The 16996-nt window shown below is 45.4% G+C and overlaps 1 protein-coding gene across 2 annotated transcripts; it reads left to right on the top strand.

The window, feature by feature from the left end:
• The first annotated feature begins 1283 nt into the window (after positions 1–1283).
• LOC311314710 (scaffold protein ILK) lies at positions 1284–16863 on the top strand. Of its 2 annotated transcripts, XM_084445166.1 has the most exons (13): positions 1284–1420; positions 2842–3066; positions 9818–9983; positions 10622–10717; positions 10805–10901; positions 11053–11136; positions 11334–11419; positions 11510–11619; positions 14427–14554; positions 14666–14787; positions 15035–15134; positions 15242–15372; positions 15497–16863. In XM_084445166.1, exons 2-13 carry the CDS (start codon positions 2978–2980, stop codon positions 15644–15646), a joined length of 1359 nt encoding a protein of 452 aa, XP_084301292.1. In that variant the 5' UTR covers positions 1284–1420; positions 2842–2977; the 3' UTR covers positions 15647–16863. The 2 variants fall into 2 exon arrangements, with proteins under 2 accessions (XP_084301292.1, XP_084301293.1); XM_084445167.1 differs by lacking the exon at positions 2842–3066 and having other exon boundaries at positions 1291–1420.
• Positions 16864–16996: the final 133 nt, after the last annotated feature.

Genomic DNA, 16996 nt, shown 5'->3' with positions numbered 1-16996 from the left:
CAGTTAGCGACTTATTTTTCTCAAACCATTCCTGTTTGAAGGTACGGGTTACCTTATCTCCAGCCTGGAGCAGCACCAATTCTTCTGGTCGTATGGCCCTAAACGTTTTATTTCCAGTTTCTCTTCAAGTTTCAATGTACTAAACCGCACATTCAACAAATAATCTACACTATTCATTGTTGCACCTGAAAACACTTTTAATCTCTACAAAACTTTAGCTAGCAGCATTGGCTAACGTAGATCGACATCGACAATGACCCAGTAGTTCAACTTTGATCAACGTTGTTTTATTATTCCCTGGCTAAACCTGTTGCCAGGTAGATTTCGTAGGGGAAGAGACTTTTCTGCCCCTCCACCGAATAAAATCTGCGTGATATTTTTTCACATTACTCCCGACCATGCTCACATTGTCGCTATAGCAACAGTAGGGGAGAACGCTTCGGTGCCCCTCTGCCGAGTCAGAGCAGTCTGTGACACACTCATACAAAGGGAATTACTGCAAAACAGCACTATACATAGTGTCAGTCAGGTTTATTATATTTATACATGCTATTTTAACCACTGAATCACTATTTTGTATTAATTATAAATGTGATTTTTCCGAAACACAGTTGTAGGCTAAGATGCATCTTGCACAACAGCGCCACCTGGTGGGGCACTGCCCCACCTGCCCCTAATGTAAAATCGCCACTGAGTGTTTTTATTTTGGTGTGCTGGAAACACTGCCTCTTGTGTTGGCAACATAGAAATGCAGGTCAACAACGGGACGGAGGAATTGACAAACCGAGAAATGTTATCTATGGTGCGCTGGCTTACAGCCACGCACAAAAATGATGTTTAATCTTCAATGGGACCTCCTGGTTAAATATAATTTTAAAAAAAATTAAACATTCAATCACAACGCTTTTCTGTAAAAAAAAAAAAAAAAAAAAAGATATCCTTGAGCATCGCGATCCATAGGGGTCTTCCCAGGAACAAAATATTCTACGTGTGAGAAAAACATACCCCGAGGGGATAAGAATAAGTGGTCAAAAAACCTTGGTTTTGGATGAACAAGGAGATTACGTGTCACGTTGCCTGGTCAAACAAACAGGGCGGAGCCGTTCGATTTACCTACGTGCCCCAAGGAGACGTGCCCGTCTGCAACTCCGATAAACCGGTACACCGCGGGACAGCCTTGACTCTTTAAACCATAGACCCTGATGCTTGTGGCTACAGTTTTCCGATAGAGGGTGCTCCCCGCTATGTGGATTGTTAACTAGGGCAAATATTTTTCTCTCCCACGTACAACGGCGACGAGGGTGTGGACACTAGGGACGTGCTAGCAAGACATTGAATGCTTCAATCTTTTGGAGAGGAGACTGATTTGCCAACTTCTGTGCAGTATTGATAATTTGTATAGCCTGCTTAAACCCATTGGGTAAGTCATGTTGCCTTTGTCTATCGATGCTCTGTATATCTATAATATTTCCCAGTGTTTGTGCTGGCTAGCCAGAGAGAGCTTCATGGGTCTCTACCGTCTGACTGGACGCAGAGATAAAACAAATCGCCCCGGCCCGAGAGCCACTACCAGAGAAGCGTGACGCTAACGCGTAGCAGCTAGCTAGCTAGCGAGAAAACTGAATGAAAGTTATACAATTTCTAAACCTTTTCACTCTTAACAGGACGGATATTTTCTCTGTTTCATCAATGTTTACACAAATTATATCTAGCTAAAACATTTAGCTACTTAGTTAAGCAGTACGTTCGCTATCCAAAATGATTTAAAACTTTAGTCCTACGTTCTTTGAACAGTTAGCTAACAACCGGACACTATAACGCAATAACGTGACCCAGCTGTTGTTGCTCTTGTGTTGCTAACTAACCCAGGTAGCTAGCTAATTAATGTTAGCTATCATTGGCTAGCCTGGCCTTGAGGAAGCTAAGGTAGCTAGCCAGCAAGTTAAGTTAGCTAACTCAAATGAATGGCTGGATCAAATAGTTATCTATTAACGCCAAAGCCACCTAACGTTAGATATCAAATATGCGGTTATACCTAAAATAAATACAATTAGATAACATATCTTACTTCATCACGTTGTTTTGCATTTTGGACCTGACTAATTTCCACCTAGATGCAAACGTAGGGTAGACTAATTTCAGCCTAGATGCACTAGCCTGTAACGTTTGATCCGTGTTTACAGAGCTAGACTGAAGAACACTTAGTTAGCCTACATAGAGTTAGCTAATAGCTATGTGTGTGTAAGGTAAAGTTGCCTGACGCACTGTGGCAGCTGAAGATTGGTGTATGTGCATGCATTAGTCTGCCTTGTCCTTGTTTTTTATGTCTAAAACTGAAGTCAGTGTTGTAGTTTAACAATGTGTCATCTGTCCCAGAACAGAGGGTGTGAGTCATTAACCAGACGTTAGATTAATTACAATAAGTTGTCTCAGTTGCACACCCATCCACCAGTTGACACAGGCAGCAGGGTTGCTCACTTTCTGGACTGGAGCCTCTCCTGTGTCTCGCTGCACATTGTTTGTGAAGCAGTGCTGATAGAAGTAGCCTACAGGGATGGCAGAAAGGGTTGCTTTGCTACTTGTGACCTCAGGTCTTATCTTATTTGCTGTATACAATTTATTACTGACTTGTTCTTAATTATGTGATTATTTGTTTGGCATTATGTACTGCTGCTGTAACAAGGCTGTGTCTGTGTGTCTGTCTGTCTGTGTCTTTCTGTGTCTGTCTGTCTGTCTAATCAAATCTTCAAATGTTTTAATATTCCTCTGTGCTGTTTGCCTCTTCAGTGTAGCTGAGCATCTAAAATTGTGTCCCTGATTGTAGCTGTTCTCTCTGTGCAGAGGGACGAATGCTCTCCAGGCCAACCCTGAATTTCTCTGGCTGCCTCCCTAGTTTATCCAAACCTCCCACTCCAATCCTATAGCTCCCCCCTCCCACCAGAGTGAGTGCGAGTTAACGGAAGAAGAGTGAGCCGTCATGGACGATATCTTCACCCAGTGTCGGGAAGGCAATGCAGTGGCTGTTCGCCTATGGTTGGACAACACAGAGAACGACCTCAATCAGGGGTGAGTCTAAGTTCGTCAGTCCTTTTCACAGATGTGAAACTCAACAGGTATGTTGAGTAAGTTCAGTCTGTTCTTGATAGCAACATAGTCAAAGTTGTGAAATGCATGCACACACAGCGGTCTTTTGACAACTGTGTGACAGACACACACGTGACACACCCATCAGCTTGCATGTGAAAAGTAGACGTCACCCTAATGTGGGTCTGATCACTCATGGGCTTGTTTGAGAGGATCAGGGCTGCATATTTCACAATTGGAACCGACCAGCACCTAACAGTGGCTGTTGCATTGTGGGGCTCAAATTTATTTGGATTTTTTTTTTTTTTTTTTAAAGCACCCCTTGGCCCTCCAAACAAATAATTGAATATTCTAACTCATCCCTACTGCACTGTAAAGAAGCTCACTGTGCCAAGCTCCCTCTGTAACTCACTCCCATAGAAAATCTGAGTGAGATTGGGGAAGGTTATTCAAGCTTCTCATTCTGCCAGTTATGACGCATATGGCATGTGTATATGGCAAATTGGCCACCTTGAACCTTGAATAGCCAGTTCCACTGATGCAGAACCAATTCCGTAGATTAAATGGGAAATGTTCCAGAGAGAGACACAGGCCTACAACAGTTCTTCCATGCACAACAGTCTTGAGAACATGGATCAGTCTGTTTTACACAGTGGGGAGTATCGCAGCCTAACTAGGCAGTCAGTGTCTCCCCTCTGATTCTGGTGTGGACCACAGCCAGCGCTGTTTGCTGCTGGGCTCTCAGCTCAGATCTCTGTGTGATCGTGACCTGAGATTTGAACCCATGTCCTTCCGGACACATGACTTGACCTGGAATGTGAATCTAAAATTAAGCAAAAGCCTGGCAAACGTCTTCAAATGGAAAGCCTGCTGTCCACATGACCACAGCCCTGTTTCTTAGAAATTCTGCAACATATATATTTTTTTTTCCACTTGGCATTTTTGGCTCAGTAAGTTACTGGGAATTGGCATGGAAAAGAGATGTTGTCTTGTTAAACCCTTGAACCCCTTTTGTGTGAATCTTTGTATCCCCTGCTGCTGGACACTTGTAAAATATCTGGTAGGCCCATATGACTGTATAGCGGGCTTTTAGAGGAGGGTACTCTGTGAAAGAGGTGGGCCAGAAGGCCTTCATCATTAGTTGGGGCTCCTCTCCTGTAGCCTCAGTGTATTCTCAGTAGGGGGTAAACAACACAGCCTGTAATGACTAATGGATCTCCTTGGCTTTTCTTCAACCCTGATTGGTCTTAGCTAGCTGAGCCAAATACAGTAACTGTAAGTGCCCTCAAAGCATGCTTTTGGAAGCAAACTTTCTGACTGTAACTCATGTATAGACTTTGTTGTTAACAGCTGCATCTTTTAGTTGGCTCAGAGTACTGCAAGCCAACACTATTTTCAAGCGTGCCAAGTTTGCCCTTGTCTTTCATGCAGGCTATAGGCTATATATTTCAGGCTAAACACAGGCATGAGAATTGACCCCAGCCGTAGTTTATGCACCCCCACACGTGACACAGACCTTTTCCATTAGCAGATTGCATGTCAAGCCCCACTGACGGGATAATATAAATTTCTGCCAGTGGGAGAAACGCATCCATACTGGGGGTTTTAGACCCTGCTATAACAGATTGCATATACTTGATAGGTCTAGCTTACATCTCAATCGTTCACAATCTGCTGTATTAAATCTTACATCTCCCTAACCTTTTCCAAGACATGGCACTAACCACTCTGGTGAAAGTATGGGTGTTTGTGTGCTCATTAATGGTAGTGTCTGTGCGCGCAGCCACTGACTGCACACATGTAATTCCTAGACAGAGCGTAGTAGTGGAATGCTGAATCTCCTTACAAGGAATAACACGCAAGCCTTTAGGGAACCGTCAACAACCCACCAAAAATGAGCAAGGGAGAGGGGGAGGAGTGTATTGTTGTGGGCTGGGCCTAAGGTACGAGCGTGTGTCTGTGTGACGGACAGCAGGAGAGAATTCTCCTTTGTGGGTGAGAGTGAGTGCTGGTATGTGTGTCTGAATATTTCACTTTAGGAATGCACAAGAGGTCGCAGCAGAGTATATCACCTTCCTGTACTACATTCTGCTGTTTCCTGCGCTCCTCTCCCTGTGGTATTAGATAGTGCTGCCCATTTCCCTTCTATGGTTCCTAAATCGGTTAATTACACAGCGGGAGAACTTAATCTAATGAGCGCAGGGGAAAGAGTAGTTGAAACTGTAGTTACTGGATCACAATTATGTATTCTTTTGGGTACTCCCTATTTTTTCGTACTCTTTATCTCTTTCGTGTAGTTACTGCCAAAGATGGAATTTAACCAAAACCTTGCTATCATCTATCATTTCTTAAATTTGAGAGTGCAGAAGAATAGCCTGCCATTACTCTCTGTGCCCAACCCCCACTCCTCATAATACCCTGTTTGTGTTGTGTGCGTGTGTGTGTGCGCGTGCACGTGTGTGTGTGGTCTGCAGTCGGACTGGAGAGTCCTCCAGTGTGTGGGATGGCAAAGGAGTGTGAAAATCCATGTCTGTGGTATCTGTATTTATAGTCAAAACATTTTCAAGGGATAAAGCTATATAGAAGCATCCACTCCTCTATTTAGGTTGGCTATTTCTATGGAGTAGCGGTTGAAAATGTGTCATTACTGCATGTTCGGTGTTGCGAGTTGCTGGGTTTGGGGCTCCTTGTTTGGTGAGGAGGTTTGGATTGTGTACAGGGAGAACGCTGTGTATATTTAACCCCGCCGGCGGTAGGGACGGAGGCAGAGAGCGGTGGGCCGTCTCAACCGGGGGATGGGGGGGGGGCAGTCGGACGGACAGGCGGCGGTCTGGGAGGGTCAACAGCGTCGCGTCGGAGTGAGAGGGGCTGGGCCGGGACTGCGGTGTGAAACAGCTGGAGCCCACTGAGCCCAGCTGCAAACAACCCTGCAGTGCAGCAGCCCTAATCAAGGTCATCTGATGTGCATACTTCCTTAACAGGTGACTTTGTATTCAATAGGCTAGATGTGTGAATGGCCCGTTTGTGTGTTGGTGTTCATTCCAATATGTGGGTCAGACTAGGTTAAGCGAATCTGTCCTTTGATGTGGCAGCCTGTCATATGAGCTCACAGTGATGTCAGTATAGAGACACACTGGGGACAGGGGACTCTTCTTAGGCTCTTCCGTCTGCCAGGCTGAGCACTGTTGGCAGGTGGAACGGCTTGAAATAACCCCTTCCAGGGGGAGAGGGGCGGGGACTAGAGAAAGCCCCTCTGAAGCCCCCACCCGGAAAGCCAGACAGTATTACAGCGCAGCCTCCCTGACTCACCGTTAGGCATCTGCCCCCAGCCACCCTCTGAGGGATGCTGGCTGGTCGTGAAGAGGAAGCCTGTCTGTTTCTCTCTGCCTGGACTGTCTCACGTTGAATGAACATAGGACCTAGGATCTAGGAGGACCGTTGATTACTTTCGGCCAGGAGGTCTTAGTTCATTGGAGAGGCCTGCTGTGAGGCTGTGCTCTGAGCAGACCCCGGTCTTGGCAGCAGCAGCAGGTCACCCATATGCACAGACGGATGGAAGGTCTTTAAAGGCCTCATTGATGCAGTTTTTCCGGCAACACAGTTGTGTCTGTGTGTGTCTGTGTGTGAATGTGTGTGTCTGTGTGCGTGCGTGTGCGAGCATTCGCGTCACAATACCCTCTTAGTTCTCAAAAAGATTGAAACATTATGCACGTCATCTCTCTCTCAATTGCATGACATGTCATTCATTATGGCACATAAGGCTGTATGGGATACTGAAATTTAATTCATTATGACACACACAGGAACCCGATGGAGTATTGAAACGCAGCCAGTTCCCCCCCAGCTGTATGGGGTTGAGTGAGAGAGCTGTGTTAGTTGTGGTGACTGAGGCTGTGTGGTGTTGAGTGAGAGAGCTGTGTTAGTTCTGGTCACTGAGGCTGTATGGGGTTGAGTGAGAGAGCTGTGTTAGTTGTGGTGACTGAGGCTGTGTGGGGTTGAGTGAGAGAGCTGTCTTAGTTCTGGTCACTGAGGCTGTGTGGTGTTGAGTGAGAGAGCTGTGTTAGTTCTGGTCACTGAGGCTGTGTGGTGTTGAGTGAGAGAGCTGTGTTAGTTCTTGTCACTGAGGCTGTGTGGTGTTGAGTGAGAGAGCTGTGTTAGTTGTGGTGACTGAGGCTGTGTGGTGTTGAGTGAGAGAGCTGTGTTAGTTCTGGTCACTGAGGCTGTGCGGTGTTGAGTGAGAGAGCTGTGTTAGTTCTGGTCACAGGCTGTGGTGTTGAGTGAGAGAGCTGTGTAAGTTCTGGTCACTGAGGCTGTGTGGTGTTGAGTGAGAGAGCTGTGTTAGTTCTGGTCACTGAGGCTGTGTGGTGTTGAGTGAGAGAGCTGTGTAAGTTCTGGTCACTGAGGCTGTGTGGTGTTGAGTGAGAGAGCTGTGTTAGTTCTGGTCACTGAGGCTGTGTGGTGTTGAGTGAGAGAGCTGTTTAAGTTCTGGTCACTGAGGCTGTGTGGTGTTGAGTGAGAGAGCTGTGTTAGTTCTGGTCACTGAGGCTGTGTGGTGTTGAGTGAGAGAGCTGTGTTAGTTCTGGTCACAGGCTGTGTGGTGTTGAGTGAGAGAGCTGTGTTAGTTCTGGTCACTGAGGCTGTGTGGTGTTGAGTGAGAGAGCTGTGTTAGTTCTGGTCACTGAGGCTGTGTGGTGTTGAGTGAGAGAGCTGTGTAAGTTCTGGTCACAGGCTGTGTGGTGTTGAGTGAGAGAGCTGTGTTAGTTCTGGTCACTGAGGCTGTGTGGTGTTGAGTGAGAGAGCTGTGTTAGTTCTGATCACTGAGGCTGTGTAATATTGAGTGAGAGAGCTGTGTTAGTTCTGGTCACTGAGGCTGTGTGGTATTGAGTGAGAGAGCTGTGTTAGTTCTGGTCACTGAGGCTGTGTGGTGTTGAGTGAGAGCTGTGTTAGTTCTGGTCACAGGCTGTGTGGTGTTGAGTGAGAGAGCTGTGTTAGTTCTGGTCACTGAGGCTGTGTGGTGTTGAGTGAGAGAGCTGTGTTAGTTCTGGTCACTGAGGCTGTGTGGTGTTGAGTGAGAGAGCTGTGTTAGTTCTGGTCACAGGCTGTGTGGTGTTGAGTGAGAGAGCTGTGTTAGTTCTGGTCACTGAGGCTGTGTGGTGTTGAGTGAGAGAGCTGTGTTAGTTCTGGTCACTGAGGCTGTGTGGTGTTGAGTGAGAGAGCTGTGTTAGTTCTGGTCACTGAGGCTGTGTGGTGTTGAGTGAGAGAGCTGTGTTAGTTCTGGTCACAGGCTGTGTGGTGTTGAGTGAGAGAGCTGTGTTAGTTCTGGTCACTGAGGCTGTGTGGTGTTGAGTGAGAGAGCTGTGTTAGTTCTGGTCACTGAGGCTGTGTGGGGTTGAGTGAGAGAGCTGTGTTAGTTCTGGTCACTGAGGCTGTGTGGGGTTGAGTGAGAGAGCTGTGTTAGTTCTGGTCACTGAGGCTGTGTGGTGTTGAGTGAGAGAGCTGTGTTAGTTCTGGTCACTGAGGCTGTGTGGTGTTGAGTGAGAGCTGTGTTAGTTCTGGTCACTGAGGCTGTGGTGTTGAGTGAGAGAGCTGTGTTAGTTCTGGTCACTGAGGCTGTGTGGGGTTGAGTGAGAGAGCTGTGTTAGTTCTGGTCACTGAGGCTGTGGGGGAGAACAAGGTGACAAAGACCAGCGAGAAGAGAGTAGAGGAAGGGGCCAAAGAAATGCAGAATGGCATAATGACACTGCAGCTGGGGAGGTGTGTGTGTGTGTGTGTGTGTGTGTGTGTGTGTGTGTGTGTGTGTGTGTGTGTGTGTGTGTGTGTGTGTGTGTGTGTGTGTGTGTGTGTGTGTGTGTGTGTGTGTGGGAGGGAGGGAGGGAGGGAGGGAGGGAGGGAGGGAGGGAGGGAGAGAGAGACTCCCCGACCCTTATAAGGACAGCAGAGAATGCTTGCTTGGCCCGCTGTTGTTTTTATTTTTTCTCACCCCTTTTCCTGACTGCCTTTCTACTACAGTCAGCTCCAACATTCACACACACACACACACACACACACACACACACTCAGAGTTGCTCCCTGCCCTCTGGCCTGTCTGTAGCTGTCAGCGGTTGTCATTGCCACGGTCCTGGCTGTCATTCACGGTCATGACTGAGAAGCTCTAGTTAGGCTGTAAGCATCAGTCACTCTGCCACTGCAGCTGGACCTCCTACTCTCTCTCTGTGTCTCTCTCTCTCTCTCTCTCTCTCTCTCTCTCACTCTCTCACTCTCTCACTCTCTCACTCTCACTCACTCACTCACTCACTCACTCACTCACTCACTGGCAGACTGGCCTGGGCGCTGACATAGTAGCTGAATAAGACTAATAAGACTCAATGCTGTCCTTACTGCTGTGTTTTCTAGAATGATAAAGCCTTAAGTCATTGAAGGCTGTTGGTACTTGTAGGCACTTAATGTCCGTCTCCAGTGGGCCATTAGATGGAGACATCAACACAAAGCCATTTGCGAGCATGTGGAGTTTTTTGCTTATGTGTTTCTGAATATGCGGCAGGGCAGGATCTCAACCACTATTACTGAGAATCCGGAGGGTTAGGCAATGTGAGATGTTTAGGCAATCAGCTCCGTGGCTTATATGTTGCTTGTCGTTCTACAAACCGAGAAGTTGTCACTTCCCTTTCGTCTTTGTGTGTAGATATCAGGCTAAGCCTCTCCTAAGCAGTGCTGTGTTTTCCTCTCTCCCCAGTGATGACCATGGCTTCAGCCCCCTCCACTGGGCCTGCAGAGAGGGCCGCTCCAGCGTGGTGGACATGCTCATCATGAGAGGGGCTCGCATCAACGTCATGAACCGTGGAGACGACACGCCCCTGCACCTGGCCTCCAGCCATGGCCACCGCGACATCGCGGGCAAGGTGGGGCTTAGAGTAAAGACCGATGTCACACACATCGGCTCTGTCCCTAGTTTGCACGACTTCATTGCTGAAATAAAGTGTGTTTTAGATTTTCCCCTACCAGGAAAGCTGTACTGATGACGGCAAACACTCACAACTGCGTGGTAAAAACATGTTTGCTCTTGCTGTGCGGAGATCAGTTATCTCAGTAAGCAGGAAAACACTGGCACAGATTTTCTAATCATACATTGGGTGGATGTGGTGTGTTAATGGTGTTACGTAGACTCGGCTGTAAATCCTCTACTAGTTGGAACTAGTGCATTTCCAACTCACACCCTTACATCAAACCTACCAAACACTTAAAATTAAGTTTTCAACTTGTTTTTTGTTCAGAAAGAAATCATATTGGGCCACTATTTGGAACTCGTATCCAGTATTCGGGGCTGCTTCTACAGGTTCCCTGTTGCTGAAATGCTGCAGCCACAGTTGTGATCAGGTTTAATATTAGACATGTCACAATGCTTCTGGAATGTGGCAGCAGGCTGGAACAGTCCTCACCAGTGCTGCCTTATGTGGCTTAACATCCCTTTATATAACTCCAAACACTACCTTGTTTAGCCGTGTGTAATCTTGTGTTGTTGTTTTTTGCCTCTACTTAGTTGATCCAGTGCAAAGCAGACACCAACACTGCCAACGAGCACGGCAACACACCTCTGCATTACGCCTGCTTCTGGGGACAAGACCTGGTGGCTGAGGTCAGTGCACCCCCTGGTGACCATTATTAGAGACTGCCTCTAGGTCTATAACTTTTCTGCCCTAACTTGAATCTGTCTCTTCCTCAGGATCTGGTGACTACCGGGGCTCAGGTCAGCATATGTAACAAATATGGAGAGACTCCTCTGGACAAAGCCAAACCTCACCTCCGTGACTTCCTCAAAGGTAGCCATTCATACTGTACACTCTCCCCTGGGGCTGCCTCCGATTTTACACTGATAGTAACAAATCCTTCTTTTGTTACCCATGTCCAAGGTCACTAGTCCTATTGGCCTAGTGTTGGTGTCCCTCACCCTGCTGTTCCCCCTTTTCTCAGAGAAAGCAGAGAAGATGGGACAGAGCTTGACCAAGGTACCCTACAAGGACACATTCTGGAAAGGAACCACCAGAACCCGACCCCGTGAGTCAAAACAAGCTGGCTGATTTAATGAATTGATTAATTAATGAATGAAGAAAACATTTTCCATAGTTGTCTCTCTGGCAGTCTCGAATGTGGTTTGTGGGATTTCCACTACAAGTGTACATTTCACTGAAATGAAAGTTATTTTAACCGTGTGTGTGTGTGCGCGTGTGTACGTGTGTGCGTGAACGGTGTAGGTAATGGCACTCTGAACAAACTTGCGGGCATTGACTTCAAACAGCTGTCCCTCCTGGCAAAGATCAATGAAAACCAGTCTGGAGAGGTGTGGAAGTTTTCACTTAATATACTCATGTCCTTAACCATGTGGAGTATTTTGTGGAGCTTGCTCTGACTCAGACATTCTGTCCCTTAGTTGTGGCAAGGGCGCTGGCAAGGGAATGAGATAGTGGTGAAAGTGTTGAAGGTTCGAGACTGGACTACCAGAAAGAGCAGAGACTTCAACGAGGAGTATCCCAAACTCAGGTAGCTAGTCATTTTGTATTGTGCCTTTGTCCTTTTGTGTGGGAGTCATTTGTCTGTGCTCCTTTTGGTACTGTCATGCCAAATAGTGTCCGGCTGCCAAAATGTGTCCAGGTGATGCAATCGAAATGTCGTTGCTACTGGTATGTTGATACCAACATGTCCGGTTGATGAAATCCGAACGCCCATTGCTAGCATTTCTGACATTCCTTAGTAAACACATTTGTTTTACCTCAGAATCTCTACTAATCAGTTAGTCTTATAAATGGTTGGCTAAGTAATGTTACTGTAACTAATGCTAGCTAGCTAGTTAGTAAAAGACTAGCTTGCTACTTCAAAATAAATCTAACTACACAATCTAAAATCTAAAACAATATAAGCACAGTATAAAAGGAAATTATATAGCTAAGGCGTATCTACTGTAATGTAATGGTGATGTTTTAGATTTTGGATTGTGTTAGATTTATTTTGAAGTAGCTAATTCATCTTTTAATGAAACTAGCTAGCATTGGTTAACATTAGTTATCCAATTCATAATTAGACTAGTAGCTAGCTAGTAAATCACGATTCTGAGGTAAAGCAAATATGTCATATGCTCAGGAATGTCAGGAATATGTTGTTACAGCAACAACTTTCCGATTACATTACAGACACATTTTGGCAGCTGGACCCAAGTCAGTACAGTACCTCAACTTGTATACTAGGGTTGGGCGATGTGTGCTGAAATATGACATCACGATGTGGCCATCCAAACATCGCGATGGACGATGATATCGTCATTTTGTGGAAATAATAATAATAAAATAAAACGAAAAAAAGTAAAACATGTTTTATAGGCCTATTACGTATCCCGGGTAGGCTATTGTAGAATCAGGCTTAACATTAACTGGCTACGTGACGCAGTCACTTTATATGAAATAACTTATATTTAATTTAGAGAGAAAATGCAAGTCTACAATAGCCTACCCGGGATACGTAATGGGCCTATAAAACATGTTTTACTTTTTTTTCCAACAAATATGATAATGACGCCACCATGGCTATCTTGCACAAATCAGCACTGCTTGATCCAAGATACCGAGGGGAACACATGCAGCCACCCGAGCTGAACCACGTCAAGACCGAGCTGGTTGCAGAGATGGTAGCAACAACGACCCGTGCAGAGCGCCCAACAGTCAGTCCCACCACGCAGGAAGATCAGTCCAGCGCTGCTGCTCCTAAGAGCAAAAGCTCGCTGCGCAGTCTTCTAGGGGAAAAAACAAACCAGCTACGCGCACTGCTGCTGAAATCGCACAGGCAGAGATCACAGCCTACTTGCTGGGAGAGACAATTGACGGAGATGACGATCCACTCAGATGGTGGAAAGATAACCAAACGAGGTTTACTTTTATGGCTAGTATTGCGCGTAAATACCTCTCCATATGCGCAACCAGCACACCATCAGAGCGCGTGTTCAACACCGCAGATAGTGTTGTCCTCTCTGCTCCCTACTAAAGCCTGATAAAGTGAACATGCTGGTTTTCTTAGCCAGGAATCTAGAATAGAAAGAGTAGGCCTAAACCCTGGGGTAAGAATATAGAGAGAGTGTGGAGTTTGTTTGCCATTTTTTATGCCATTTGTGGTATTATATTAAAATATTTAAATAATTATTTACAATTTCTTTATTATTATTTCTTTATTATTATTCAACGAAATATGCGGTTGATAAACACGGGCCCTATCCAATTTTGTGAGTTGTTTATTTTATGCATAATGGCCCAGAAGCCACACATTTAAATAAAGCCGAATTTACATTGTATTTTATTGTGGTCTTTTGATTAAAGTAGGCAAGTAAGTACAAAACGAAATTATTATTTAACCGAGTATCTACATTTCTACATGCATATTAACTTTGGTATCTACATTTCAGGTCCCGTTGGCGAGTCTAGTTTCTGATTGGCTCTTTCTAGGTTGTTAGCCCAGAAATGAGCATTTAGCTTGCCTAGGTAATATTTATGTTGCATGTGGCTGATCATGGCAGACTAAGTTTGATGAAATCGTTTATCAAGTCGAGTCCGAAGACCCTACTATTAGAGGCCTAGTCATAGGCCTAGTTATAGGCCTAGTCTTGTATCATAAATGACTGAGGGAAGAAATTACAAATGTTTGCCTATGCCCTTCCACTACATTGTTTATGTGTCATATAATTTAACAGATTAGAATTTATACAGCTAAACAAACATGACGTTCACTCCGTGTCCGTGCGTAAAATGTTCCATGTGCGCACGGGCTGTTGAACTACATCAAATTGAGATGTTTGTTAAGATATAGATACATTCTAATCTGTTACATTCTATGACACATAGGCCTAGAATTAGTAGATTACGACTCAAATGAGTTAATTTAATTATTTACAATGTTTAAAGAAGCAGAAATAACTCCGGTATAGGGCGTCGACTCGCACCATATGCCTCTCGCTCAGTTTGCTGTCCAAATTCTTCACGAAGGACACAATAACTGTGGGAAACGTATTAAATGGTCTTCATTAATGTAGGCCTAAACATATATAATACCCAACTGTTCCATTTTCACAGCTCAAGTGTTTAAAAAGTGCCGATGTGACGATGGTTCTCAACCATCGTATTTTTCTATCAACCATTGGCGATGGACGATGATATCGTCCATCGGCCCAACCCTATTGTATACTATACTGTATATGGCCATTAATTACATTCATTTTGGATTGGCTCTCATGCAGTCCTGTTCATGTGTATTTGTCTCCTCCTGTCTGTCTTTCTCTCCTGTGTCCGTCCTCCTTTGGCCCATCCCAGGATATTCTCCCATCCGAATGTGCTGCCCATGTTGGGTGCTTGTCAGTCTCCTCCCGCCCCCCACCCCATCATCATCACACACTGGATGCCCTATGGCTCCCTCTACAACGTGCTGCATGAGGGCACCAGTGAGTACCTCTCCACTCAGCCCCACTGCACGCTAGAGGTCTAGAGTGGTCAGAGTGCGGTGTGACTGAGATGGTTTTGTTTCTGTGTCCTGCTGCTGTGGCTGGTGCCAGACTTCGTGGTGGACCAGACGCAGGCGGTGAAGTTTGCTCTGGATATCGCCTGTGGGATGGCCTTCCTGCACACATTGGAGCCTATGATCCCTCGCCACTATCTCAACAGCAAGAGTGTCATGGTGAGACATGCATACAAACTCTAGTGTACCCCCAGCCCTAGTGAGCATACTCATTGAAACCGCTCCCTGCCTATTTCTATTTTTGGTCTCTTTTTTTTTTTTTTTTTGCTTTTATGACCTGACAATGACATGTCAGATCTATTTATTAATCTATCGTGTGTATGCGGTTAAAGGTTCCTGACAAATTTTCTAAATTTCAGAGATTAGATGACATCCATTCCCATGTGTCTTGAAACTTTGTTGACAGATTGATGAGGACATGACGGCCAGAATCAGCATGTCGGACGTCAAGTTCTCTTTCCAGTGTCCTGGTAGGATGTACTCTCCAGCCTGGGTGGCTCCTGAAGGTATATCTCACCGACTTGTCACACTGCGTTTCTTGTGACATATACTGTATACACATTATTCCTTTCGTGGGATCCTCACTCCCTGCTGTCCCCCAACGCCCGCCCAGCCCTGCAGAAGAAGCCTGAAGAGATCAACAGAAGATCAGCAGACATGTGGAGCTTTGCTGTGCTGCTTTGGGAGCTGGTCACTAGAGAGGTGCCCTTCGCTGACCTCTCCAACATGGAAATAGGCATGAAGGTGAGAGTGCTGGTCCTCAGACTAAGTCAACATAGATATAAAATAGTTTGTTGATTTCAGTTCAGGGTTAGTTTGTGTGCCTCAGCGAGTGTCTTTAATCGTCATATCTCTGTTCTGCCCTCAGGTGGCTCTTGAAGGCCTAAGACCCACCATCCCACCAGGCATTTCACCCCACATCTGCAAGCTCATGAAGATCTGCATGAACGAAGACCCCGCCAAGAGGCCCAAATTTGACATGATTGTGCCCATCCTGGAGAAAATGCAGGACAAGTGAAACAGCCTTTCAGCCCCCCTTGAATGAGACCCCTGAAACCCCAGATATCCTGCCCCGGATGTCCTCCAGAGATGTGGTGCTGCTTACCAGTATTGCCTTAAACCCGTACTCTCACTACTTAACGCTGCTCTCAACGCCACTGTAACTTCAGCCTCTAAAATGAGAACGACAACAGTCACCTGTCACAGTCACAATTTTATTCTTGAGTATGATTTTATTTTTGCTATCCTCTCGACTTACCAAGACCTATTTTTATTAGAATTTTCATAATCTATTACACTGTTGCATCATCACGTCCACAGGAGCTAATATTGATTGTTTAGGCTGTTGTGTTTTAATCATGTGGACTACAAGCCTCTGTCTGTCTGTCTGTCTGTCTGTGACTGAATAACCTGTGGAGGTCAGTCTGTCGCACTGCTTCCATTGATTTTGAACCTTTCTTACCTCTGGAGGGGGCTCACTATCTAAAGGTCAGACACTAACACGACCTGCGCCCTTATGTTACAGATAATGGAAGCTCTTAAGAAACATTACATGTTGTATTATCCTGAACTCTATCTTGTGAAAAGCTGTTTTCCTTATGTGTTGTATTTAGTATGCAATTGGGTTGTGTGACTACTGCCTCTGCTGTATGCCTGTAAGCCTCATTCAGACCAAACGTTTCAACCAGAATCAAAAGGTTTCACAGTGTTACACCATTCACCTTTGACTCCTAGGGATGTGTAAAGAGGTAGGCTATTCTCAGCATAAGAGGTTTGGGGCATTGTCCCTTTGTAGTCTTGTCTCTCTGATCACATTAAACTGTACTGTAAGTCTGGCCAAATGTGACTACTTGCTGCACCAGAAATGCTCAGATGGGTGGTTTCTTATGTTGTACATGTAGACCTATTTCCATGCTCCATTTTGTTCATGGTTTGGCATTCAGGTCTTCTGGAAATTTCTCCTCCCAATTTCGATGTATTCTGCCACCATGTTTATACCAGAGGCGACTAGCAACATTTCACGGTAGAATGAAGATGAAGTGGACATTAAGGGGATAACATTTTCATTCAGCAAACTGTCACTTTGTTTCCGCTTGCTTTTTACTTGTGACCCTCGGGGTTCTTTCCACCTTTGTGTCATCATGTTATTCTTTGTTTTTTATTTTATAACATGCATTCTTTCTGTGCCTCCACTAGTTTGCTTGTTAATGCTGAATCACAGGGGTAAACGCCAAAACCAAGCATGTCTTATAACGTACAAATGTATGTAATTTATATATATAAGTATATTAAAAAAACAAACATCTGCATCTGGTCTGGTAGATCTATTGTTTGGAGTGTGTATTCTACCCCTGTGCACAAAGGGAAT

This window comes from Borostomias antarcticus (genome assembly GCF_949987555.1).
Source record: "Borostomias antarcticus genome assembly, chromosome: 1".
NCBI lineage: Eukaryota > Metazoa > Chordata > Actinopteri > Stomiiformes > Stomiidae > Borostomias > Borostomias antarcticus.
The sequence above is the reverse complement of the archived record's forward strand: the minus strand, read 5'-3'. Positions and strand labels throughout refer to the sequence as shown.

What these genes read in the sequence shown, in the direction of transcription:
- LOC311314710 (XM_084445166.1), top strand. Translation starts at nt 2,978, where the DNA reads ATGGACGATATCTTCACCCAGTGTCGGGAAGGCAATGCAGTGGCTGTT. An exon ending in AGCCTGGGTGGCTCCTGAAG is followed by an intron (nt 15,135 to 15,241) that starts GTATATCTCACC and finishes ACGCCCGCCCAG; the next exon opens with CCCTGCAGAAGAAGCCTGAA. An exon ending in ACATGGAAATAGGCATGAAG is followed by an intron (nt 15,373 to 15,496) that starts GTGAGAGTGCTG and finishes TTCTGCCCTCAG; the next exon opens with GTGGCTCTTGAAGGCCTAAG.